This window comes from Mus musculus, chromosome 2 (assembly GCF_000001635.26).
Source record: "Mus musculus strain C57BL/6J chromosome 2, GRCm38.p6 C57BL/6J".
NCBI classification, from domain to species: domain Eukaryota; kingdom Metazoa; phylum Chordata; class Mammalia; order Rodentia; family Muridae; genus Mus; species Mus musculus.
In genome coordinates this window covers 127630131-127657454 of record NC_000068.7, presented here as the reverse complement: position 1 = coordinate 127657454, position 27324 = coordinate 127630131, and the positions used below count along the sequence as shown (strand labels likewise).

Genomic DNA, 27324 nt, shown 5'->3' with positions numbered 1-27324 from the left:
CCAAGTTGTAAGCTGCCCAGGGTGAGGGAATAGGGGAAGGGGCCCTGAGGATCTCACAGCTCATCTTATCTAGAGGCCTTGACCTGGGGAGCTGGATATTTGGCGGAGGCACTCACAGGTATCCAAAGCTGACAGCGTGGAGAGGCTCACAATAGAACAGAGCATCTTCCCACTTCAAACCTCTGGTCCTTTCTCATAAGCGGTTGCTCTCATCAGCAAATTCATGGGCATGGAGTCTTGCTTTTGAAAAATATGCCCAGAAATGTACTTCTTGTAGGGAATGGAATAAGGCTGTGCAGAGGGAAAGTGGGAGGGACCCTATACACACAAGACCCTGAACAGTAGTGGCAACTGGGGTAGGTGGAGGTCAAGTTCAGAATCTGAGCTGGAGGTTGAGAAAGGCCATTTCCCTTTCAGCTAGAACAGAGTTTAGCCTTACCGTATGTAATTTAAAAAGAAAAAAAAAAAGGATTGGTGTGATTTAAATGGCAGTTACTGGAGTGTGATACTTGTTTAAAAATAAAGGCAAAAATAAAACGTAAAGTTGTGGTACAAGAAGAGTAAATCCCCAGAAACGACTCAGCAGTCCATAGAGTCAAAGGACACGGGATGGGGGAGAACTGCCCCATCTCCAGAACTGAGGGAATCTCCCCTGGCAATATCTGCCCCAGGAATGCAACTTGTCCCATCACCACCGCCGCCGCCAGACAGCCTCTCAGATTCGTTCTCCTTAGAGTCACTTCCTTCCCTCCTGCTGGCATATAGTTTCCCTGACGAGCCTTGCTGTTGCCCCTAGAACCCCCAGCCTGCCGGTGAGATCGAAATGTGCCCTCCGGGAGCTTGGATGTGAAGGCTGCACATTAACACACCCAGCGGAAGACTGGAGACACGACTAGAGTTAAAGGGAATGGATGTCAAAGTGGGGAAGTCTCCGATAGGTTATTGATGAATAGTGATCACCTGCGTGGCGCGCAACACAGGGAAGTGCAGCGCGCGAGCCGCTCCATCCACTGCCCTCAGGCAGGTGGCAACTAGGGTTAGGTCAGGAGCGTACAGATTCCCAACCCAGTCCTGCAGATCTTCAGAGAGCACTCCGTCGGGTTTCAGGGCGGCGCCAGAGGCGATTCAGCCTTGTCCTCTAGGGCAGTAGACCCGGGCGGGGCGGGTGGCCGGAGCTCCGCCCTCCTCTGACCCTGGCTTTTCAGCTTTTAACCCGCGCGGGAGGGCGCCGCGGCCACTGGGCTCTCCGGAGGGAGCGAGTGGTCAGTGCGGAGCCGGAGGCGAGCGTGTCCAGTCCCAAGGCCGACGCCAGCTCGCAGGCATGGCTCCGGCAGCGGCTTCGGGTGGCAGCACCCTGCCCAGTGGCTTCTCGGTCTTCACCACCTTCCCTGACTTGCTCTTCGTTTGTGAGTTTGTGAGTGATAACGCGCCCTGCTCTGGGAAAGGGACCGGGTGGGTTGAGTTGCTGGGGGTGGGGTGGAGGGGTTGGGGGGGGGGGGAGCTCTGCAGCTCTGTCCCCAGTCACAGGAGGGAACTAAAATCGGGAAAGTTTTCCCCATCTCTCCGTGGTCTGCTCCTTTCTAAATTAGCGGACCGATTTCCCAGGCAGGTGCAGAAAAACCTCTTCCTAGAGTTTAGCTCCTATCCGAGCGCAGCTTCCTTACAAGGTACCACTGAGAGTCCTCCTGAGTAAACAAACCCAGCTAAAGAACCCTTCCATGCTGGCGACAGAGATTTGGAGATCAAGAGTAGCCAGCCTTTTTCAGGCCCTTTGAAGTTTCTGGGAAGGAAATGCCTCTGTGCCAATTTTGAAAAACAGTGGCTGTGCTTTGCTGGGCCGCGGTCCCCAAGCCCTGTGTGAGGGGAGGGAGGAGTCAGGGAAGACAGGTGAATTTTGTCGCCTGCCTTGGCTGACCTTGGGCTGACTCTGCGCCTGGGCTGGGTTCTATTAGCCTTACACTGTAGAACCGACCCACTAGCTTCGAGAAACTTTCCTATTGTGAGCTCCAGCCAGGCTTCAGAGCTACTTCAGTTTCTAGTCCCCAGGGTCCTTTAGCACTTACCTGGACAGGAGGGTGTTTGTTCAATTCTGTGGGTGTGGAGACAACATTTCCTGTGCTCCCACCACGCAGAGGTCTTTGTGTGGAGTAATAACTTGGAGAAAAAAAGTGTAGGTGATTTTAACAACTGGATCCCAGCTAACTGGATGGCTAGCAAAGGAGGCTGTGGACACCAAGAACAGTAGGATCCATCATCAAGGGGATGTCACTGAAATTGAGATGAATATTGAGTTGAACCCAAACGTGGGTATTTCTAAAGTGATTTCACACCCCAGGCACAATCACGGCCCAGGCTATGGAATTAACATAAGAAACCCTGCACACCGCTAGCTTACAAATAGGAACAGCCAATGCCCAGAACAGGGTTGGACTTGCCAAGGTCATCCAGGTCTTTAGCAAGCCTTCCAATCTCATAGAGTTCCTTCTAGGCTCAGGACTGCCAAGCAAACCTTGGAACAGTGCCAACTTAATGTAGTTGACACAGGCATCTGGCCCATATGAGAAAGCACCTACTGGGTGCCAGGGGGTGGGGAGGAGCATTCTTGTCTTTGTCATCTCTTAACCTATGTCTGCCCATTATTGGGTTTCTAGAAATGAGCAGATGGTATCCAGGACCTGGGACTAAGTCATGGGCGGCTCCTCAAAATTTTACAAAGAGGAACTTACAGAGGTCTGATCAAAAGAGAGCAAGATTGCACCTGAGGTGTGGTGGGGCACAGAGGTTTTTAAGGGAGAAAAAAATCTTAGTCTCGAGAAACTGCTGTTGGCTCCTTGGAGAACACCGTACCAAGTCATGAGATAAAGTGGCAGTTGGGCTTCATGCTTCTTTGCGAAAACTTTGATTGTAGACACACACACACACACACACACACACAAGGGCAGGGGAGCTCTGGTGATGGCAGGTCCACAGCCGCTTTTTTAGTTATTCTCCCACTTTTTTAGTTATTCAGTATGACAGAAAGGCTAGTTCTGAGGATAGGAACAGGCAGGACAATCAAATCCATAGAGAGGGCAGGAGGACCCCACCATCCCCGTGAAGAGAGTCTCTTGGTATGGAAAAATCTCAGCATTATTTGTTTAGTGAAAATGCCCCACACCGGTGTGCTCTCCAGTCCCGTGTGTGGTAGCAGGGGTCTCTAGGGTCCCCTCTTGACCAGAATCTGTCCCTTTGTGTTTTAAAAAATGTGTCCCTTCTACCTCAGCCACCTTCTGTCTGCCCACCTCCCACATCTGTCACTTTCTCCAGAGACCTTCCATGGCTCACTTGCCATCTTTGACTGTTTCTTCCTGGAGAGATTAGGGCTGGCTTTCTGCCTGGGGAGCAGGGAGAAGGCAGACTCGGTCTGGTAAGTGTTCCTCAGCATAGACCATGCATATGAAACAGTATGTGCTTTGATAGAAAGCCGGAAAGTTAGAAGCCCGGAAGAAGCACTGACCAGCTCAGGGGTGTCTTCTTAAACTAGAATATTATAACTCAATGCCTAAAATACAATTATAATGTGAACAAATGGCTTGAGCCTTTCCTTTCTTCATGGAAAATACAAATGGGCAGTGGACCCGTGAAATGATGCTCAGCTGAGGGAGTCATATAGGAAAGGAAATAATCCCCCCCTTGGTGGAACCTAACAGACATGCCAGAAATGCAGTCATCAACCCCCCTGCCCTCCCCAAGAGGTGGGTTGTCATCAAGAGTGGCTAGAAGTTCATGACAAAACTTCCTAGAGAAGAGTGTGCTGGGAGCCTGGTGTGATGGTTCATACCTACAATCTCAATTAGGAGTCATGATTCTTGAAGCCAGCCTGGGCTACATAGTCATAGACTGTCTTTTTAAAAAGAGGTACTAGGAATTCCAAAAGTGGCTGTTACTACACCCCTGCACACCTCAGACGTATGGGGAAGGAGGCAGGGCCAGTCCCTGGTGGCAGCAGGTACTTGTTAGGTACATATCTAGGGGTGGAGGCAGGATGAGGGGCCATCCGGAATTGGTTTGCAGTATTGACTCCTACATTGAGCGGATCTGTTAATTATTAAAATCATAGCTTTTGTGAGTTTCAGAATTAAGTAGAACTTTTTATTGTCTGAAAATGACTAGACAAGTCCTAGTTTTTCGCCTGGCTGGGGACGAACCAGAGCCTTGATTGGGTCCTGAAATGATGGAGCAGTTTTCTGAGTGCATCAAGCAGTCAACCCATCAGAGCCCAAGAGATGTAGAATCCCAGACCCTGCATTTGCAGGTCCAGGTAGAAACTGAGAAAGAGAGGGAGCCACTTGCCTGGGTTGGGACAACTGTCTTCTTACACCAAAAGTGTTCTGGAGCAGTAATCCAACCCACTTGGCAGCCCTCTCTCACCCACTGGGGAATGCAGGGACATCTCAGAGTCACTTCGGAGCTGCTGGTTGCAACACCACCACTACATAAAAATATTCTCCATGGGTTCTTAGTCACTGCATCCAATAACGATAAGCCCCAGACTGACCACTGACTCAGTGGGTGTGACCATATGTAATCCAGGCCACCTTTTAAGACCTTTTTGGAGAGTGGATAGAAGAATGGATATCTTAGAGGCAGGAGTGAGGTTCCCAGGTGTCCTGAAGTTCTCACAGCGCCATGGCATGGACACTCTCTGTTTGAGGGGAAATTTCCTTAGGGAGTAGGACAGAAAGAGGTGCTAAGACTCTTCCAGGCTATGTGGTGTTGTGTGCCCTGTGTTGCAGGGTCCTCTCTGAACTTTCCAGAGGGGCATGCTGCCAAATTTGGCCCCAGCATTCTACTCTCCTCCTCTCTTCTAAAGGCAGAATTATAGAGATCTGGGGAGAGGAATTCTTGGCTTTGAGAAGTGACTTTTCCAGTTTTTCAAGGGCCAGTGGCCTGCTTTGATCAGGAGTTGGTAACTCAGAGCCCAGCAGGGTCACAGAGGCACCTTCCCTACCTGAGAGCCTCCAGCCAGTGCAGGGAAGGAGGGCACACAAACTGAAATGCTGGAAGGAGAGAGAAAGGTCAGCTCTCAGCTGGGCATCCCTGCATGTGTCTGCTGGACAGGTAGAGAGACCCTGGAGCTGCCCACCCAAGAATGACTGCACTATGCTTTGACACCAAAACCCATCATTGAGAGGAAGGGCTGCTGGGGTGGACACTGGACCAAGAGGCAGCCAGTCCTGAGTTAGAGGAAGCCAGAAGTTGACTCTTGATGAATTAAATACTTTCTGGCAGGAGACTGGTTAAGACCTCTCAGTACAGCCCTGCTCAGCCTTCCCCCTGAGAACTCACATTGTCTGTCTCTAGATCTGGCATGACTTGAGACCTAAAGTCCTAGAAGAAGGTGCTAGTAGAATACTCCAGTAACTGTCTCTTCTCCAGTCACTGAATATGAAGCCAGTGGTAAAGACACCCTCATCGTTGAAGCAAAGCACCATGGGAGAGTGTGGCTGACCCTGTCCCATGGGTTTAGATTAATCCCAAGAATAAGGAATAAGACTGGTCCCAGTTGGGCCCACAATGCTTGTGTCCTTCTGTACGCTGGTAGGAAGGCTTAGTTTCTCACTAGCATCTCGCTAAGCATCAGCAGTGGCCTTTCCCAGGGTTACTGATTCACTCCAGCCTCACAGCCACAGGCTCTGTGCGATTACTGCTTCACACATCAGTAGTTTTCTGCCCTTATCTGGGCAAAACAACCCCAATGTGGATCACAGAAACACATCAAGGTCCCCAGCCCTGCAGAATGGCAGGAAAGTCTCGTTAGAAGTTGTGACAGATCAATATACTTGGGCAGAGGACAGAGCCTATGGGGCACAGCCAAGAGGAGGGCAGGAAGCAGGACAGGTCCCTTTGGAACTCCTGGATCAACTTCCAAGGAGGCCCCTGAAGGCCAAAGGAACAGGTTTTAGAGAGTGGGTACCTCAGAGAAGGGCCAAAGATGACATCCTCCACCAGGGTGGACCACAGAAGAGGGCATGCTGTCCCTGGGTGTTGCTCCTTCCTTTGTTCTTTGGGTATTAAACACAAACCTTGTTATTCTTTTCCTGGAAAGGAACAGAGTTTATTGCCATTCATTGTCTCATGGCAGGAGGTGCAGACATGAGTTGCCTCCCAAACCATCTCCTTTGTAATTCCCTTCCGGCCAAGAGCCTAACCCAGTTGAGAGCCAACGAGGACCAGGGGACTATTATCCTCTCTCTTGGTACTAATAGTCCCATGGCCATGTCTAAATCCAATCCCAGCTACAGGGTTGATTTCATGGTAGACTTAGTGAGACTTCATGGGTAAATGTCACATTCATTTCTGTTGCTATGATAAAATACCCCCACAAAAAGCAATTTAGGGTAGAAAGGAGTTTATAATCCCAGTTTACAATCCCAGTTACATGTCATCATTGTGGGAAAGTCAAATCAGGAACTCCAAATTAGCTTGTCCCATTATATCCACAGTAAGAGCAGAGAGAAATGAATACACACATACTCACCTGTTTGCCTGCTTGGGTCAGGCTCAATTTCAGGACACCTTGCCTAAGGTATGGTGCTGCCCACAGTGGGCTAAGTCTTCTCACATCAGTTAACTTAGTTAATAAACCCCACAGACATGCCAATAGACCAACCCAGTTCACTTGACACTTTATTCCCAGGTGATTCTAGGTTGTGTCAAGTTGACAACGCTAACCATCACAGTTTCATTAGGAAATTTTGATGTGGTGTAAAGGCCACAGAGTCTACTTTCACAAACGAAGATGCCATGACATCACCAGGTGGTAAAATCTTATAGAGCTACTCATGTGTGTGTGCCTGTCATTGACCACAATGCCATTATGCAATGCAAAATGTATACACATAACTCTTAAGATTGTATGATATAATTATTATTAATTGGCTAGTAATTCAGCCACTGTTCTGGGATCAACTGGTTATCCTGTGCCCACAGAGGATAGTCATGGAGAGGTCTAGCCAACCTTCACCATTTTCTCTGTCTGGTTCAAGCCCTGGCAGGGTAGGATGAAGCTTGAGGACAGGTGGGACTGTGAAGGACACTGATTTGTATTCCCAAGTCACTGTGTCCCCTACAGATGCTTTCTGTGGGGCCTTCCCAGTGGCTCTTTTTTCCCATCAGAATTGAATAACTGAGTTGCAACTCCCTCCAGCCAGCTTGATGGGCAGCTAAGGAAAAGTGGGTGTGGTGGTAACCCTGTCCTGCCTTTTGTCCTGAAGGCTGGGTGCTGCCCTAGCTTCTCTTGGCGCCACTCAGCCAGCCTTTTGCCAGAATGGGTGGAGACAGCTTCTCTGGGGATTCTAAGCATGACACAGATTGCTGTGTCACCCTACAGGCACAGGAACTGATTCCCAGTGGGAATGGAATTAACCTTTCTGGAGTGCGTGACACCTATCCAGACTGTCGGGAAGGGTGCAGATACAGGGAGGGGCACACAGAACTGTGCGGTCACATTCCTGATCGTCTGTCCTGCCCTGCAGAAGTGTGGTGACAAGTCAGGCATAGTAAGACTAGGAAGCCTGGCAGGAAGAGAAGGAACCCACCCAATTCTTGGGTTTCAGGCCATCTAAAACCAGCCACATAGCTCAATGGGGTAGGGGGTGTGTGAAAATGCTCCTCTTTCAGGAGTGGCCCTTCAGCCTTACCTCTCTCCATCACCCAGAAACCTGCCCTAATAGCACCCTTTCCTGGTGCTTAGCTCATGTTCTGCAGGTCTCTGAGGCTTGTCTTGAGACCGTGCCTGAAGACTGGGCATGCTACAAGACTTTTTGAAAATAGGATTTGTTCTCAGCAATGCTAATAGGAAGCGGACAGTGGCCGTTCTCACTTGACTAGCATTTACAGATCACAAGAGGACCCTGACTTTAAAGGCAGATGAAAGGAGAAACTGGCAGTGGCCACCAAGTCCCAAGAATGCCCTCAGGTCTCCAGAAAGCATGCTGGGACTCTGGTGGGTGCTTTTGGATACACACACACACACGTGTTTGTGTGCTCACTGAGTTACTAACCGACTTGATGATGCCTGTCAATACCTTTTGTTGTCTTGCATTAAAGCCACTCCTTTCTGGTCTAGTGTTTCCACGGATTCTGTCTTTTACAGGTGGCTTGTCTGGTATTTTTTTTTTTTTTTACAGAAACTCTGATTCTGTTTATCTTGTTGGGCACAGCCAGGGAGTGTAGGTGTGATACAAAATTTTCCATCCAAATGAGACTATGTGTGTGGAATTCACCGACACTTCTGTCAGTCAGAGAGAGCCTTCATTCATTCAGGGACCAGCAGCTTACCCCTGGCTGAGAGGAAGCTGTGACTTAAGTCAGCCATATTTCAGGTAGAATGGGACAGAGGACTTTCCTAGTACCAGAGGGAGAAGGGACTGCAGACCAGAAAAGGGCTTTACCCACTCTCCACCCACCCTGAAAATATCAACTGAGATCCTGAACTCAGCCAAACAGAGCTAAGGGTCCCTAAGCCCTGCTCTTCCCTTCAGGTGAAGGAGGACTCTGTCACTGTCTGTCCTCCTCAGGAGGGATGATGGAGCCATAAACTCCCCTCGAGTAAAGAGACCTGGTGGTGAAGGGATTATTTAAAAAAAAAGTCACTGACATAGGTAAACTGAGGCAGGCCTTTCTCCTAACACATCCAATGCACAGACCCAGAAGTCAGACGTCCAATAAGCCAGGATTCCCAGACATGGAATCCTCTGATCCCCTCCTCTGTACCCTGCCCACAGGGGACGGGTCAGTATAGGGCTGCAGTACAGATTACTGGCCTCTGCCTGTCCTGAGTGAAGCCTTTGAAACTTCTTTCTGATTACATCATGCTTTGACTAGCTGCCTGAGTCTGCACTGGAAGACCAGAACTGGTCTCACAGGAGACAGGACTGCAAGATGGAGGCTGAGATGTTGTGCATGAGTGTCCGTGTGTATGTGCATGTGCTTGTGTGCGCGCGCATGTGTGTGTGTGTGGGGGGGGGGGGTGCTCAGTGCTAGGGATCCGGATCAGAACCTTTTTCATACTAGGCAAGCACACTGCTGCACCCCATGTCCTGGTGTGTTTCTTTGAATAAGGCCAGGCTCCCTGGGTGTGCCTGTCACAGTATTGACATGGTCACTCTTGGTGCCTGTTCTGTGCATGAGTGAGCAACTAGGAGAGTGAAGGAAGGCTGCCTGCCCTCTGACTCAGTAGGAGCGTAGTTTCTCCCAACCCAGGAGATGGAGCTGACATTTTGGTGAACTTCCCTGAGTTTGTTTCTACTGTCAGCCTCACCTCTCAGAATAAGAAAGGAGACCTCAGGCTCCATCCAAACTGATTTTTTGAAGGCAAAGCCAAGGAACACTGGGAAGGCTGTGGTGTTTAGTGGTCAAGGGTGTTGCCCTGATCCCTCCCCCATCTCTCCATATCATTTTTCCAAGACCTCATCCTCTGTGTCATGTTGACTACCCAAGAGCTGTGGTGCCGTCTCCCTCCTTGGCAGTAACCCATCTTTAATCTGCCTCTCCACATAAGAAAACATGCGAATGCAAGTGTGTGCCCAGATGTGTGTATGCATGCATACAAACACACATTCACACAAGCACACACACACACACACACACATACACACACACACACACACACACACACACACAAACTCATGTGAACATATATTATTAGGGACAGTTACACTTATATACATGCACATTCATACATATGCACATGTATGCACACAAAGAACAAGAATTTCCCCTGTTTTCTGGCTTACAGAATGATTCTTTAAGCTATACAGCCATTTTGACACTATTCAAGTCACTACCACAAGTAAAATTCTAGCCTCTTAGGGTTGCTATTGCTGTGATGAAACACCATGACCAAAAGCAACTTGTGGAAGAAAGGATTTATTTGTCTTACACATCCCAAGTCACTGTTCACTGAGGGAAGCCAACAGGACTTCAACAGGAAGTTCAACAAGGGAAGCCAGCAGGAATTCAACAGGACAGGAGCCTGGAGGCAGGAGCTGACATAGAGACCACTGGGAAGTACTGCTTACTGGCTTGCTCCTCATGGCTTATAGCACCCAGGACCACCAGCCCAGGGATGTCCCCATGTACAATAGGCTGGACTCTCCCCCATCAATCAATGTAAAAACTATCCTATAGGCTTCCCTGTCTACAGCCAGATCCGATGGAGGTATTTTCTCAATTGGGATTTCCTCCTGTCCGATGACTTTAGCCTGTGTCAAGTTGACATAAAACTCACCAGTACACACAATGTTGACATAACTCTTGGCTACTGAAAGCTTCAGCCTGCACGTGGCCAACAGAGAGTTGGGACTGCCGTTCCTGGTGGCCTCAGGACAGCATTCATGGTATGGACCTGGCAACCCTCCCAGAAGCCTGGGTGTGTCAACTGGCACCTCTCAGCTGATGAGGCCAACTTCTCTATTCCTCCCCGGGGATGAAGGGCAGACTAGTGTTTGATGGACAGTCTGTGTTCTGTGGCCATTTCCTCTACTTCCCAAGAAGTCAACACACAAGCTCCTGGTCACATTTACCTGTAATGGAGCTGTTGGGAGCCCTGATACCTGACTCAAGGGGGTTGCATGTGGGTGGTATACTCTTCGGCTTCTGTCTTGGCATGTTTCCCTGGCAGACTTTCTGCTGTGGGGACTCTGACAGAACATAGCAGTGCTCTCAGGAAACAGCCAGAGAATTGGAACAAATCCTTGGCGTTGACCTCAGCCACCCAATGGTTGCAGTGGACGAGCTGGGATGAAGCGCTCTTTCAGCTCCATGAGTAACAGAAACTCCAGATGAATCTCAGGAATGTCTTGGAGAATTCCTTTCTTCTTTGACAAGTGAGCTCATTGTAAGAAAGATGGCCCCATTATATTACATGGCCATGATATTCCCTTAGGCAGGCACATTTTATACAACTTTCAGAACTTTCAGTTTGGGGCACACTATGGTATTTTATTTTCTGATGCTTGCATAGTCTTTTTTTTTTTTTAATTTATTTTGAGACAAGAGCTGATGTCTCACAGGACAGCCTAAAACTACTATGTAGCTGAGGATGGTCTTGGACTCCTGGGTCCCCTGCCTCCACTCCTGCAGGGCTGGGATTATCAGTGTGTGCCACCAGGCATAGCCCATTCAGGAGGTGCTGGGGATGGAACCCAAGGCTTCACACATGTAGGCAAACCGTCTATCAGCTACACTACATCCCCAGTTCCTAATGTGACTCCCAGCTCCAGTAATCCTAGACTATAACCCAGCAGACATCCTGTCTGGTCTACATATTAAGACCTTGTCTCAAAACAAAACAAAATAACCATAGTTGATTAATTAGTTAACTCCAGCTCCCTGCAAGTTAGCAAGTGAGCAATTACGCATACTGAAATCACAGGCCATTTGAACTTTTGTGTGGTCACAGGTGAGACTGCTTTACTCACAACAGATCTTCACTGATGTCAACTCTCTTCATAAGTATCATTGTCACCATTTCATACACAAAAGCAACAACAGAAAAGCTAAGTAACTTACCCAGGGGGACTGGGTGGCCCAGACAGTATGGCAAAGCTATCTATGATTCAAGCTCGGAACTCTAGCCTAACGTCTAGTCTGTACCCTTGCCCACTCTGGTCTGCTTCCCATAGGTTACTCATAAGACTGAGCAGGAGGCCAGAGAGTTGGCCCAAAGGCTAGCGTGCTTACCATTTAAGCCTAACCACTTCGGTTCAGCCTTCAGAACCCATGGTGGAAGAAGAGAACCAACTCTCAAAAGTTTCCCTCTGACTGTCAAGTGTGCAGTCACACATAAATAGTAATAAAGAAAGGTAAAACAGTGGGAGTCTTCCTGGGGCTCCTATGAAAGCTCCCCCAGAAACTACCTATGACCTGAGGGAACTATTTTTCACAAAGATCATTCAATCAAGTAAGTTATGGATAAGAACCATTTTTAAACCTTTGGAAACATTTTTATTGCATTTGAAACATCCCAACAGCTCTTCCCGGAACCCGACGCCAGGCAGTTTCCAGCCCATCAATCATTCCTGCCCCAGGCACAGCCCGCCACTCAGTCAGTGAGGCTGTGTCTTGGTGTTAGAGGACAACCAGCAACAAGCTGAACTCATGCACAAAGCAAGACAGGGATGGAAGCTTGAAGACAGAAAAACAGTTTCTCATGATATTTTTGCATCACACGGCTGGACAAGACCAACAGTGGAGTTCTCTTTGGCTCTGCTGGGAACCCTGCAGGAGTGGAGACAGTGTCTGCTGTCTTTTTGCTTTGTCAGGAACATGCAGAATATCACCTGGAGCCCCATGTTATGAAAACATGCTCCCAGCCTTTGGCGAGGAGCCTGGGTCCTCTGTTTCTTGTCCCACAGTCTGCCTCTTTCCAGTTTATTCTGACCCTGGGCCTGGGCCTGAATGTTGTTGTTTGGTTTTTAAAGGTGTTCTAGATAATTTGATGCCTAGTCAGGGATTAGGACCCAAGAGCATCAATCCAGGTTCTACCCCTACTTTCTAGCTTGGAGCACTGGGGCCCAGAGGACCTAGTCAATCCATGTAGCTCCCAGAACAGCAACTTGGAGAGCTTTGAGATCACTGTTGGCAGCTACTCTGTTGTCTTTGGTATGATGGAATAGAAGTGGGGGCGGGGAAGCCAGGCTTTAAGATGAACAGACCCCAGGGTCCCATCCCCACCTGGTTGTAGAATGTTTGCTTTTTCACAACTATGTCTGTGTGTTTGGAGCCTGGGAGCTGAAAGACACTTAGAGTTCTCATTACAGAAGGAAATGGTTTTGAACCCTCACCTATCCCCACGCACTTGACAAATATTTGGCCAGTGGGGTCCTGAAGCCAGGCCTGAAAGGACGGCTCACTGCCCGAAGTGCCTTATCTCTCGGGCGTGGGTGCGTGCTCTCTCTGTTTGCCCTCTGGACAACCTGAAGGTGGAGTGGGGTGCAAACAGGCTTTGGCCCCCGTGATTCATGCTAAATATCGGCTCTCCATGGCTCACCCTTCCTCTAACCCAGCTTTTGCTACCTGCTGCTCTCACATCATGCCTCACCCTCTGGAGCCCTGAAACCTGCCCCAGCATCCTCTTCAGGGTACAATCTCTAACCTCCTACTGGAGAAGCATGCCCTGGCCCCGTGCCCACCTTAACCAGCTAAATCCACCTCTTCCTCTAAGGCCCCATGGTCCAAGCCAGCCACTTCATCCACTCAGGGCCAGCTATTAGCCTTCATTTAGGCCTGAAAAAAAAGTAGTCTAAACTACGCCCAGTTCAGACGCAGGGTTTTTTTTTTCCCCCAAAAAATATTTCATTGTAATTGTTGAAACAGGGTCTCAAGTCTGTAGTTCAGTCTCTAATTCATAAGCGTTCCACAGCTTCCTGGGGTCTCGGGTATCCACCACCATGCCTGGCTTTTCCAAACACTTTTACAATCTGCATTTGGTTAAATCTGCAGATGTCGAAGCCTTCCTGCCCCACAGCTGCTGCAGCTGTCAGCGGGGAGCTTCTGTACTGGAACTGACAGGAGCAAAGGGCCGCTCTCCAAGTGGGGAAAGTCCCCGGTGAAGCCGTGATTTTCTAAATGCCCTCTGGGAATAACACTCTCTCCCCAGCTCTGTTCCCCTCACCCTCCTGCCTTCTGAGTGGGGCTGTGAGCCTTCTTAGCCACTTGCCCCATGTTCCCTCCGATGATACATAGATACCTGCACAGATTCCTCCCCACCCCCACCCATGTCTGTTCCATCCTTCGTTCCCTTCTCTGCTCCCCACCTATTAAGCCAGGCAGTAGTGGGCATAGGGAAGACCTGTTGTCAGACAGGAGGGCAAAAGTAAGAGCTGGCAATGATGTCTTCAGAGTTACCAGTCCCCAGTCTGAGGTGTAATGCATACAGGAAACTGATGGATGGTTGTCCCTAGGTGTTAGGTAAATCCTTGTGATGTCTGATACATTCCCAGTTGCACACTATCACCACAGCCAACTCATCCTATGAGCCAGTGGCTCTGTGGCTTTCTGACACCTCTCAAGGGACTGGTGGGAATTGTGATAATACAGTTGTTTCCCAGGGATCCTCCTGGAAGAGAAGTATTCACTTTGGAGTCATTATGCTAAATATAATGATAAGTGGCTACTGATTGTAGAGTTTTGAGTTTATGGAAGTTATCAAAAGGTGACTATGGTGATGTTTAGTTTGTAGATATGAATCTATTTAACACTACTGAAGTGTACATCTTCAGCACACGAGTTGTACCATATGTGAGTTGCATCTCATTAGCAATGTTATAAAGAGTGGGGCATGATAGCTCAGGTCTGTAATCCCACCTTCCAGTGGGTGGGTGAAGACAGGATGATTGACATGAGTTAGAGACCAACTGAAGTTACATGGTTCCAGGCTAGCCTGGGCTAGAGTGAGAGACCCTGTCCCAAAACCTGAACAGAAAGGAAGGAAGGCAGACAGAGAGAACTGAACCTCACTGTGAAACCTGCTGCTTTATACTGGTTAACGGGTGGAGGGGACACCTAATTTTTAAAAGTGCCAGTTTGCTATGTGGCACACTCAGAGGCAGGTCCTGAGGACTGTCAGGGCCTAGAGGCTGGACCTAGGTACAAGATAGGCTTTGTTCTCTGGACAATTGTGTACAAGGGTTCTGACTGGACTCTAGGAATCTCTTTCTCCTCTCTGTCTCTCTGTGTGTGTCTCTCTCTGTCTCTCTGTCTCTGTCTCTGTGTGTATGTGTGTGCACGTGTGCGTGTGTGAAAGAGAGGGGGGTGGTGGAGAGGAAGCCAGAATAGTCTCCAGCTGAGTTAAGAAAGCACTGACTCAAGCAGCCTGAATCAGCCAGGCATTGGCCAGAAACTCAAAACCTTCTTCATGCTGGCATCTAGGAAGACCGTGGCAAACCCTGTGTTATTTCACTCTGGCTTGCTTGCTGCCCCACCTTTGACTTCCGCTCACAATTCCTGTGTGTGTCCCCATAGCGGAGAACAGAGTTGAAAGGGGCGATATAAGGGACATAAAATACAAGCCATACTTCTGCAGACCGGGAACTGAAAGCCGTTTCAAAGTGTGACATTTGCAGGGGCCCGTGCGCACTAGCTTAACGTACACATTTTACACTTTGTTTGTCCTAAAAGCAGTGATATAGCTACAGTAAACAGAAAACACAGTCATCACCCAGTCCACCTTCGCTGGCTGTGCTCTGTGAGTTCTGAATGTCTTGAACCACTCAGCCCTTTGGCAAGGGTTGGGAGAGTGGATTGGACTGAACGAGACTTCTTCTGTGGCACTCAGTGTCTTTCAAGGTCAAGCTTATCAGTTACCCATAAGCCCTTCGGGCCCACAGAATCACACATAGCTTCTTCAGAGTAATGCTCTCACACATACGGGCAACCTAAGCTGCTCCTGTGATGGTTTTGTTCACAAGTCACTCTAGTTTAGTCCAGCCATTCAGCCAGTGAGGATGCTTATATGGAAGATGGCTGGCTGGGAGATGTGCTGGATGGATTCTCCTGGCATCCCCGCCCAGGGAAACAGCTTCTGTGACCAAGGCAGACTTCACTCCCAAAACTGCCTCATCAGAGAAAGCGCCTTTTACTTCTTGCCAGATGCTCTTATGTTGTGGGACCAAGGGCTTCAGAGACATAAGGATTCCCTTGATGCATGCAGACAAATAGCTTGACTTAAGTTGGCCCTGGATAAGGTGACCAGACCAAGGGCACATAAGAGAGAAATATCTCACATTAAAGGACCAGATGGACAGACTTGGCCGGCCATCACTTTTCTCCATACCGTACTCCAGTGCATCCTAAAAGCAGGTCCCATTCTACCCTCAACACAAGGCTGGCAGTTCTGCCTTCCCTTGGCCCCAAGATGGTCAGGAGGATGTGGCCTGCTCTGTCACACTGCTCTCCAGACTTTCTTCTGCAGAGCCATCTCCACAGGACCCATCCAGGTCCTTATCTGCATGGGACACAGAGACGAGGCTTGAGCAGAAGAGGGTCAGAGAGAAGTGGAGACAATCCCGAGGGGGCTCATGTGGCTGGGCCATCCTGCTGGCTTCTGGGGGCTCTTTTGTTCCCCTCCGAGAATTGGAACTCTTCAACCCTGGGGACATCAATGGGGATCTCTTTTGGCTATCCCTGAGGTGTGCTCCTCTCAAACACAAGGCCAACCTGTGACCCCCCTCCACTCCAATTTCAACACCAACAGTCAGAGCACTTCCTACACTTGAGCATCTAAGACTCTGACTCTGAGGGGAAAAATGCTAACAATATAGTGTAGCAAGTAAGTTTACCCATCAATAACCTTTAAAAAAAATCTCTGAATTGCTACAATTTTTTTCTGTTGCTGAGGCTTGAACCCAGGGTCTTTCAGTGGCTAGACAATTGACTTCTACCACCATCTACATGTCCAGCCCTTGATATTTTGATACAGGATCTCACTATGTAGCTTAGGCTGGCCTAGAACTCACTGTTTAACCCTGAACTTGCCCTCCTCCTACCTCTACCTTTCTAACATGTACTGTCACCCCCAGCTGGCTGCTTACAACTTTATAATATAAGGAATATTTTAATAACAAGGCAACTGAGAAGAACAGGCACTCAGAAGAAAGGGTAGGCATTCGAATGCTAATACTAAATACTGTAAGTTCTAACAATGGTTTCCCATGCCTCCCTTATACCATTTGACAAACGTGTCCATTCCTCGCCCATAACACTGTTGCCGGAGCTGCCGGAGTGAATGTTTATGAGGCTTTTAGTACAATGTCCAGGTATGATACAATGTTTATTAGATAAAATAAATGAAGATCATACTTAAGAAATGAGACAAAGTAAGACAAATGGCAGAGGGTGAGCCTGGAGTTCTAGCCTGTGGCTTTGGAGGATAAAAGAGATGTTTGGCTGAGGCTCCTGCCCGCCCTCTTTGTGTATCTGCTTTCTGAGCTCCTGCGAAGGCTCAGAGCTGGGGTTTGAGCCCCTTGGTGATCTGTGCTTTGCCCTGTTCCAATACCCCTGCCTCTGTCTCCTCCCTGCAGGTCTTTGGAGGCCTGGTGTGGATCCTGATTGCCTCCTCCCTGGTACCCTTGCCCCTGGCCCAGGGCTGGGTGATGTTTGTGTCTGTGTTCTGCTTTGTGGCCACCACTTCCCTGATGATCTTGTACATAATTGGTACTCATGGCGGTGAGACTTCCTGGATCACACTGGTGAGTGCTGGCCCAGGGAATTTGTATATGGGGAGGGGGGCAGTGCTGGAACCCCATCACTAGAAGACTACTTTCCCAAGCCTGAATTGTGGCTTCCCTGGAAACATTTTTCAGCACAATCCAAAGTGGAGTTGGCCTGGCCTTAGTTCAGTTTCTTCATAGCAGTAAGGGCTTCCCGCATTAAGGAGGTCAGAGCAAAGAGGCAAGATTGGTGTATTAACTGCAGAATCTCATGGGTGCTCAGCTTTCTTATCTGCTATAGCCTTTTCGAGCAGAACCAGTACCCCAACCCACATGCACCTGACAGCTCTCAGGTACTCCCACCATCCAGGAGGGCTATTGTCTTGGGGAGCAGAGTCCTGAAGGCTAGACCTAAGCTAATGGCTCCCTAGTGACCAGACCATGTCTTCTGCCTGGCTTTGGTGGTGACTACCATCTAAGCACGCTCTCCAGAAGACTTGGGTGCCAAAATGGCCTGTGTTCTTTCTTTTGTAGTAAGTTCTGCTTTGAGGCCCTGGAGACAGGCCTCAAAAAATACAAGGGGGACTTGCTTATATTAACCAAGGAGGGTCAGGTCACTTGGCTAGGCTGATTCCTCTCGGTGGCCTTTCTATTTGCACTTTGAAATCACTTCCAAATTACAGCCACACAGAACATTGTCGCGGTTCCCTTTTGCTTTGAAATATACCAAGAGCCAAAATAAATAAATAAGACCAACATAGTGGAAGTAACAGAAATGGCTCGGGCTTCTCTGTCCCTGGATGAAATGGCCCGGGCTTCTCTGTCCCTGGACAAAAGGCCCTCATCCAAGTCAGGACTGTAAGCATGAGCAGTTGATCTTGGGATCCAGAACCAGTTTTTATTTCTTCCCGTAATCCATTATTTGTTATGTTTCTTGTTGCTATGGAAAAATACCTGACTAAAGAGCAGTTTACAGACGGGTTCGTGCGGCTCATGGTTTATAGGTATAGTCATGGTGGGGAAGGGCTAGCTGCAGAAGAGGTGAGGCACTAATCTCATCAGTCAGTAATCAGAAAGCAGAAGGATGAATGTTTGTGTTCAGCTGGCTTTCTCTTCCTTGTTCAGTCTGGGACCCCAGGCTGTGGGATGGTGCCATTCACATTCGGGGTGAGTCATCGGTCCTCAGTTAAGCCTCTGGAGAAACAACCTCAAAGACACACCCGGAGGTGTCTCTCAGAGACGTTTCTAATCCTGTCAAGTTAATAAGAAAGAACAATCAGCTCACGCTCCAAACTCTCCCTCTGTAATACCTCAGAGAAAACAGCATCCTCGTCCACTAAAGGGCTCACTGTGGGGTCTGCCCAGGGAGAGGAAACTCAGCCAACAGTCATCAAACCTCCATTAAGCTGGTAGACTTAGGGGTTATGGGTATGATTCAAAGGCCAGGGACAAAGATGGGAGCAGGTAATTCGAGGGCTTTGTTTCCCTGTCTGGATTGGGGTATCTCTTCCTTTTCATCTCTGACACAACCCTTTTCACCCACAGGATGCAGCCTACCACTGTGTGGCTGCCCTATTTTACCTCAGTGCCTCAGTTCTGGAAGCCCTGGCCACCATCTCAATGTTTGATGGCTTTACTTACAAGCATTACCATGAAAACATCGCCGCAGTGGTAAGTTCCCTGCAACCCGCGCATCCGGTTCACAGAGCAAGTGGCTCTCACTGCCTGCTGCAGAGGCTCCAAGTAGAAGGTCACCCAGCCCAGTGAAGTTAAACCTTCCCCTCATTTGTGAAGCAACGAAGCCACTCTCAAGGGAAGAGATGAGCCATAACTTCCCTGAATGTCTTCTCAGGGATGCGTGGCCCAAGGTTCAGGGCTAGACTGGCTGTGCATGGTAGGACATCTGAGGAGTGATGGCCACTAAGGACCCAACAAGTGTTCTTTCTGAAAGGGCAGTAGAACTGTTACACTCATGTCACAAATGGAGAGGCAGCCTGGATTTGTTTCCAGGATAGGCAAGTGTCAAAGCCAGGGTTTTGACCACCTATGCAGTCTTTTGGTATCAGTTTCAAGCAGTGAGTTTGGCCACTTGGGTCTCATACCCTCTTTGAGTATTGTCCAGAGACATACAGTCAAGACAAGGGACACTGGGGACAGGATGGGTTTTCTTTCTAATGGACTAGATCCAAATGACAAGGAGTAAGAGGCTGTTATTTCAGAAAGGTGTTTTTCTGTGAGGTCAGTACCCTTAGAGCAATGTATTGATGTACTTAACTCAGAATCATCACTATAAAACTTATTTCTAATTGTGGGTGGCACATCAAAAACGAGGAACAAATGTTAGAAATGGTGCTTCTCCAGTTTCTAGAAATTGAGCTGTGCATCATGCCAACCTCAAAGGAGAAAGAGCTGACAGATCCCAAGATGCCTGTACTTGTGTCATTTGCCCGGAGTGTGGAGCCGAGGTTGGGTGCAGTCCACAGAGATGGATGTTAGGAAACATACTTCTTGCTGGATCTAGAGGCAAAGTCTGGGGAGAAATTCTCTCCAAGCATCATCCTTATGGGACACTATGCCACCCTAGAGAAGCTGCATGTCCCCTTAAGCAACTTGCATGAGCCTGGCCACCTTGAGGATCTTGTCACTACCCTCTTCAGTTGCCCTATGTCATAGAACACTTTCTAACATGGAACTTCCAAAGAGCAGCATAGCCAGGCAGCATCTAGCTTGTGCCTTCCTCCCTGAAGTTGGTGACCCCTCCTCTCTGCCACCATCTATAAAGATAGTTTCATCTGCCATTGGAGGAGCACCTCAGACCTCTCTCTTTCCTAACCCAGAAGCCTTCTGAGTTCACAGAAATCCAAGCATTTGACAATAATTCCCCTAAAAGTCTTCAGAACAACAGTGTGATGTAGATTGGATGTGATGGGACAATCTAGGTAGATTGAATTAAAATCCCCACCCACTGAACAGGTTGAACACTATCTGGCTCTATTGCATCTCAAGTTTTTATCAAAAAGCATCCTACAACCCAGTCAAGTGCACAGGTTCAAGCAGGTGTATTGATGATTTTTCAGAAGATGAATTCTCCTGTAATTAAGAAATAAGATTCATGGGGCTGGAGAAGTGGCTCAGCAGTTGAGAAAGAATATTGCTCTCAGAGTTCCACTTCCAGCATGGACATCCGGTGGGTCACAGCTGCCCGTAACCCCAGGTCAAGGGGATCCAGCACCCTCTTCTGGCTTCCATGGGCACTGCACTCACACGCACACACTCACCTACAGAAACACAGATATTTCACCTTTACTTTCAATAAACTATTATTTTTTAAAGAACTAGGGTATAGGCCTTGAGGAGTATTTCAGTGGTAGAGCATTTGTCTGGAATGTTCAAGGCCTTGGATTCAATCCCCAGAACTATGACTACTACTACTACTACTACTACTACTACTACTACTCACACACACACACACACACACACACACACACGAGAGAGAGAGAGAGAGAGAGAGAGAGAGAGTGTGTCAATTCAGTTTTGTCTGTCTCTTGAAGTGGAATTATGCAAGGTTTACTCTTTTATGCCTGTGCCCCCCCTCCCTTATGTGTGTAAGTCATCCATGCAGTTGGATGGAGATTATTTATTACATTGTTCTATACAGTATAATATATATATATATATATATATATATATATATATTATAGTCCTCCATTGTAGACCTTTTCACAGCATCTACTCATCCACTCCAGAGCTGATTCTGTCCTTATGTTCTCTTTTTGGGCTTGGATAGACATGCACATGCCCAGCCAAAGTCAGGTGTGCTAGAGTCAAAACCCAGAGGTTCTCAATTGTTAGGTGCACTGGGTTAGAACCAATAAAGTGACTCTTGAGCCAGGTTCAAGATAGAGCTACTTCCTCCATTCAGTCTCCTCTGGATTGGTCCATGGAGAATTGACACCTGGTCTTGGAGCCTCCTCTACACCAGCCAGCCTGCCTCATGTTCCCCTCTATGGTCCTAATTGAGATGTTTCTGAAGCCCAACTTTTTCACCCTGATCTTTGGTGGCAGTGAGTGGAACTTCTTTGCCAGAAGGAACAATCCTCTGGGGTTGTCAGAAGTTGACAAAAGGTGATTTCTCACTGTGGTGGGCAATCATGGCAGAAGTTCACAGGAAAGGATTTCTAAAGGTCAAAATGTCTCAACATGTCCTGGACTCTAAACATCCATGGTGTGTGTGTGTGTGGGGGGGAATATCTTAATCTCATTTGCAAACTAAATCTTCACTTGCTGTCTCTTATAGAACTCCTGAGGGGCTTCTGCCAAGGGTCCTCCTTGGGCCTGGAAGTCCCATCTGAGGGACACAGGTGACTTGGCTAGTTAGGCGTTTCTCAGTTCTCAGAAATTTGTCACTAACTAACTCAGGTTACACATCGCCTCTGGCCAGTGGGGGTGGAGCATTCGCCCATGCTTGAGCACTGTGGGTGCTTTTATGAGCATTTCCAAGACTCACAGAAGCGTGGCCACCCTAAACGTTGTGCCTGAGCTGGAAACTCTTGACCCCTTGCCCAAGGAAGGTCACAAAACCAGGTGCAAATATTGGATTTGGGAGTAGACAAGCCTTTAGGAAGGTCAGGCACCCGGAGTAGGGTGATGGAGAGGCACACAGAGCCCAGGTGAGCACAAGTCATAGGTGAGCGGCTGCACCGCCTCAGCAGCTTCTCTGTGCGCCACTTCCTGTTTGTAGAAGCGAGGTGTCCCCTGTTCTCTGCCTTCTCTCTGCTTCCCGTGAAGCCTGGTTACCTCACCTGTGCCTGGGAAAGGAAGAATCCAGGATTAAGAGGAAGAGCCTGAGCGATAGAAAGGTGTCTCACTGGTTAAGAGAGTTTATTGTATAAGCACGAGGACCAGAGTTCAGATCCCATAACAAGCTGGACATCCTTCAAAGGCTGTAAAACCCTAGCAGTCAGTGGGCAGAGACAGGGGGACCACTAGCACTCAATCGCTGTCGGTGGGATATAAACTGTAAGCTCCAGGTTCACAGACAGACCCTGCCTCAAAGGCAAAAAGCAATAATCTTATAAAGGAAAACATGTGAATGCCCTCCTCTGGCCTCTACACAAAACACTCACACACACAACACACACACACACACACACACACACTCACATACCCGTGACCTCACACTAATGACTTTCCCTCTGGTTCCAGGTGTTTGCCTACGTGGTCACTCTGATCTACGTGGTCCATGCTGTGTTTTCCTTAATCAGATGGAAGTCTTCATAGGACAGCAGATCGGGAGCTGAGACCCAGATGCAATTAACTGGTCAGCCCATCTTCCCCATTAACTTCCTAGAACACAGACTGGATGGTGGAGAAAAGAAAACAAGCCAAAAAGAAAACAAAACAAACACAAAAACAAAAGGAAGCCATATTCAAGCCATATTCGCGTCTCTTGGGTGTTATGTTTACCTTCTGTCAAGGTTTAGGGCTTGCTATATTTAACTTCTAGCTAAGGGAGGAAGGAGTTGTCTTGGAAGGGGACCTTTTTGCCCTTGACCGGGACAGTTGGTGGGAACTGGGAACCTTGATCTGAAGAAATGACGATTTACACTTGACCCTTGAAGTATGTCCTAAGAATTTGCCTCTTGGAATTTTTTAAGGGCTCTTTTGAGCACTCATCCCCTGGCATGTCTTAGTCTTTGTGAATAGTCTGGGTGTCACAGGCACTGAAATTCACCCAACAGAGGTCTCCGGACGTTCACAGTGGAAGATGAGCTCCTTTGAAATGCTTCATTAAATACTTTTGTGTCTCATGCTTCAGGTGGGGAACTGGAGGGATGTCTTTCATTCTTGAGGACCAGGGACACCTTCCTGTTCAACTTTCTTCCTGCAGAGTCCTTTGATTAACCTGATTCTCAAGGGACAGTTCAGATGTGTGTGCTGGGCCAGTCTTTCCCAAAGTGACTCACTGAGGACGCCACCCTCACAACAGTGTCCACCAGGATAGCGTCTCCCTTGTAGACACATCCCGTAGAGCTCTGCCTTTGTCTTTCAAGGCACAACAGTCTGCTGAATTAGAGTCTTCTCAAGCTCTGAGGAAACTAGGTGTGGGCATTCTTTCTATTCTTAAGGCTGATCTAAAATGTCCGGGTGTCTGCAGTCTCTTGATGTGTTTGGACATGTTCTCAGACCACTCCTTGTGGGAGAAAGGGACCTGACTCTAGAGCAAAGTGAGAGGCAATGGCTATCTCTGGCTGCCACACTCCAGGTGAGGGATGTCTGACCTGAAAGAAGAAAGTATAATTAGGAAGGACATGGAGAATCTGCAAAGTCAGACGTTCTGCTAGGAGATCTCACTTTGTCCCCACACTTTAAAGAACTGAGTGACATCCTAGAGATGGAGTCCCAGATGCAGGGATGTCCTGCCAGCCACCAGGAGATTCAGGATTCTAGCCTCAGTCAGCTTTCACTAGCTGATGTTTTATTCTCCAACAAAGTAGGAGATTGAGACCTACAACTAAATTAGATTTGGGGATTTTTCTATGTTGGTTCTCAGGATGGAACCCAGGGGGTTTGCATGCTGGGTAAGCACTCTTCTACCAGATCCCATCATCAGCCCCAAATTGGATCTCACTGGCACATTCAGAAGGACTTTGGTTATCCCAGCCATACTGGTATCTGAATTCACCATTTGCCCACTTAACACAGCCAAAATTTCATACTAAAACACAAGCAAAAGATTAGGGGGAGTTATTTTTAAAAATTAAAATATAAACTAAGAGATTATACAAAGTTTATTATAATGTTTAACAAAATCTGTAACTGAGTGCTGACTGGGGTAGTCTTATACTTTCAACAAAGCTGAACCCTAACATTACACTAACCAGCAGCTCAACACGAGTGAGCATCACTTTTAGACAAGAAGAAGAAAGAGATGAAGGAAGGAAGAAAAGAGGCAAGGAAGGGTGACTAAGAGGAATTGCCCAAGGTTTCTCAATGTTTCAGATTTTTAATCATTAAAAGAAACTTTCATACAATCTTTGTCTCACTCTTTTGTTGTTGATGCTGCTGCTGCTGCTGTTGCTGCTGCAAATTACTATAACTAAAAAACCCAGATTAAAGACCCCGAGGATGGTTCGGACAACTCTTGTCCTTTCTGTCCTGAGTCTGTTAAACTTCCCAGTTTCTTTTCTTTTCTTTTCTTTTCTTTTCTTTTCTTTTCTTTTCTTTTCTTTTCTTTTCTTTCCTTTCCTTTCCTTTCCTTTCTTTCCTTTCCTTTCCTTTTCTTTTCTCTTCTTTCCTTTTTTGAGTCTTTTATTTATTCTTTAACAATTCCATACACCCATACAATGTATCTTGATCCTATCCATCCCCACCTTCTCCCTTCCATTCACAGCACATCCCTTGCCCACCTTCAGGGCCCCACCCCCTTTGAACACATCCAGTCCAGTTGGTGCTGCCTGAAGGAATGTTGACGGATCTCATTGGCTGGCTCTTATGTCAGTCTTAACCATAGCTGTAGCGAGTCCAGAAGACAGCCTGTCACAGCACTTCTTCATACCCTCTGCCTCTTACAGCATTCCCACCTTCTCTTCTGTTTCCCCAGCCTTGGGGTGGCAGGGTGAGATGGGGTGAGGATGTTGACATAGATGTCCCATTTGGGCCTAAGCAGTCACCAGTCATTTATTCTCAGCACCTTGACCAGTTAAGAGTTCCTGCCTTCACATGCTACCTACTTCTGAAGTTTATGATTTTGCTTCCCGTTTAAATCATAGTGCCTTGTTGGAACTCTAATGGGATGAGCATATTTTCACCTCCCCCAGACCCCACCACCACCACCTGCCCTTTTCCCATCCTTCACTCCTCCCAGGGCCCAAGGTTTGCAGGTACAAGGGGCTGCTGATAGTAACCATACCTACTGGGGTCTGCCCTTCTGGGAATCTACCATACCTAAGAGGAACAGCACGGAGAAACTACTGGGAAGAACCAAACAGAAGTTAGCTACACAGAACAGGCAGCAGCCAAGCAGCTGTGTGTGGCTCTATTTGCTTCTCAGTGATGAAGGATAGCTAGCTAGCCAACAAAGCTTCTTGATTCCATGGCACACCACATTTGTCCTGGGGTCTTGGCTAATAGAAAGTCTATTCTGGAAAAATACATTGGTGTTTCAGGCTTAGGCCAAGTCCTACTCACATCCCTATTCCCACCTGTAATACTGTCTTGCTGGCCATCTTTGGAGCTCTTGCCTGGCACCTGGCGCCAGGCACCCCTGAAAATACCTTTCATATGCAAATATGGTCTCCTGCCACCCTCCTCGTAGCCACAGGTGACTGATGGTCTCTATATTATTCCACAAGTGAGAACCCCAAGATTCACATGGTGGTGGCACAGAGATCTGGACCAGCCACTCTGGTCCTGGGCCCTGAGCTTGACTCCTTTCCAAGGGCACAAAGACCTGTTCTTATGACAGTGAGGCCTCATGGACCAGATGGTTGTGAGCAGAGGCCTGTAGTGGGGGTGAAGCTGGGCATTAGGGACAATGCCAGATGACTAGTAGGTCCCAAAGCAGAGGACACAGATGGGCACAGGGCTCAATCATCTTCTCAAGGAAAGCTGGTGGCTCTGAGTTGCTACAGTATCCCAGCCACAGCTTGGATGTCTCCTAGGTTCCCTTAGCAGCCCACAGAGCTAAAAGCTGGCCCAGTCCAGAGGACACTGTGCAAAAGGAGATGAAGAACTGGGTATTCTTGAAGGGCAGAAAGTTGAAACCATGGGGTTAGGGATATAATGAAGCTGGTAGAGTGCTTGCTTAGCATCCTGGAAGCCCCAAGTTTGTCCCCTTCATCAGTACCACATAAACAGTGTATCGAGGCACACTCCTGTAAGACTAGCACTCAGAGACAGAGGCAAGAACAGTGGACGTTCATAGTCATCCTTGGCTGCATAGGGAGCTCAAGGCCAGCCTGGGATACTTAAGGCCTCTCTTAGGGTTTTACTGCTGTGAGCAGACACCATGACCAAGGCAACTCTTATAAGGACAACATTTCATTGAAGCTGGCTTGTAGGTTCAGAGGTTCAGTCCGTTGTCATCAAAGCAAGAGCATGGCAGCATCCAGGTGGGCATGGTGCAGGAGGAGCTGAGAGTTTTACATCATCTGAAGACTGCTAGCAGAATACTGGCTTCCAGACAGCTAGGATGAGGGTCTTAAAGCCCACACCCACAGTGACACACCATCTCCAACAGGACCATACCCTCTAATAGTGCCACTCCCTGGGTCAAGCATATACAAACCATCACATTCCACTCCCTGGCCCCCCTAGGCTTATTCAAACATATGAGCCTATGGGGACCATTCCTAAACATAGCATAATGCAAAATATATTTAGTCCAACTTCAAAGGTCCCTATAGACTATAGCAGTCTCAACAATGTTAAAAGTCCAAAGTTCAAGGTCTCTTCTGAGATTCATCCAATCACTTAACTGTAATCCCCAAAGCAAGACAGGAAACCAGCTGGGCAAACTCCAAACTCTGCATCTCCATGTCTGATTTCAAAGAGGCCTTCAGTTCTCCAACTCCTTTTTCATCTCTGTTGACTACTTCTTTTTCTTGGGCTGGTTCCATTCCCTGTTAGCAGCTTTCCTCAGCAGATTGCCAATGGCTCTGGCATCTCTAACCTCTTGGGTTCTCAAGGCAACTTCAATGTTACAGCTTCTTGTTTCAATGTCTGGGATTCACACATGATCTTCTGGGCTCCTCCAAAGAGCTGACATCACTTCTCCAGCTCTGTCCTCTGTAGCACTCTAAGTTCAGATTGATCTACTCCACTGCTGCTGCTGTTCATGGTACTGGCATCTCCAATAGACTGAGGTCTTCCAATGCAACTAGGTTTCACCAATAGCCTCTCACAGGCTCTCTTCATGGTGCCAAGCCTCAACTCCTTTGCATTCCCCTTCAGTCCTGGGCCATCAACTGTAACTGAAGCTGCACCTTCACCAATGCCCTTCCACAGCCTCTCACAGTGCCAAGCTGCAGCTACTCTTCATGACCCCTTCATGCCTTCAAAACAAGTATTACCTGGGTGACTCTTACACATTACCAAGTTCAGCTGCAGCACAAGGTACAACGTTGGC

The 27324-nt window shown here is 48.1% G+C and overlaps 1 protein-coding gene across 2 annotated transcripts; it reads left to right on the top strand.

The window, feature by feature from the left end:
* Nucleotides 1-759: 759 nt before the first annotated feature.
* Mal (myelin and lymphocyte protein, T cell differentiation protein) lies at nucleotides 760-24229 on the top strand. 2 transcript variants are annotated; one of them, NM_010762.5, is made up of 4 exons: nucleotides 760-1414; nucleotides 17067-17234; nucleotides 18741-18866; nucleotides 22401-24229. In NM_010762.5, exons 1-4 carry the CDS (start codon nucleotides 1322-1324, stop codon nucleotides 22473-22475), a joined length of 462 nt encoding a protein of 153 aa, NP_034892.1. In that variant the 5' UTR covers nucleotides 760-1321; the 3' UTR covers nucleotides 22476-24229. The 2 variants fall into 2 exon arrangements, with proteins under 2 accessions (NP_034892.1, NP_001164658.1); NM_001171187.1 differs by lacking the exon at nucleotides 17067-17234.
* Nucleotides 24230-27324: the final 3095 nt, after the last annotated feature.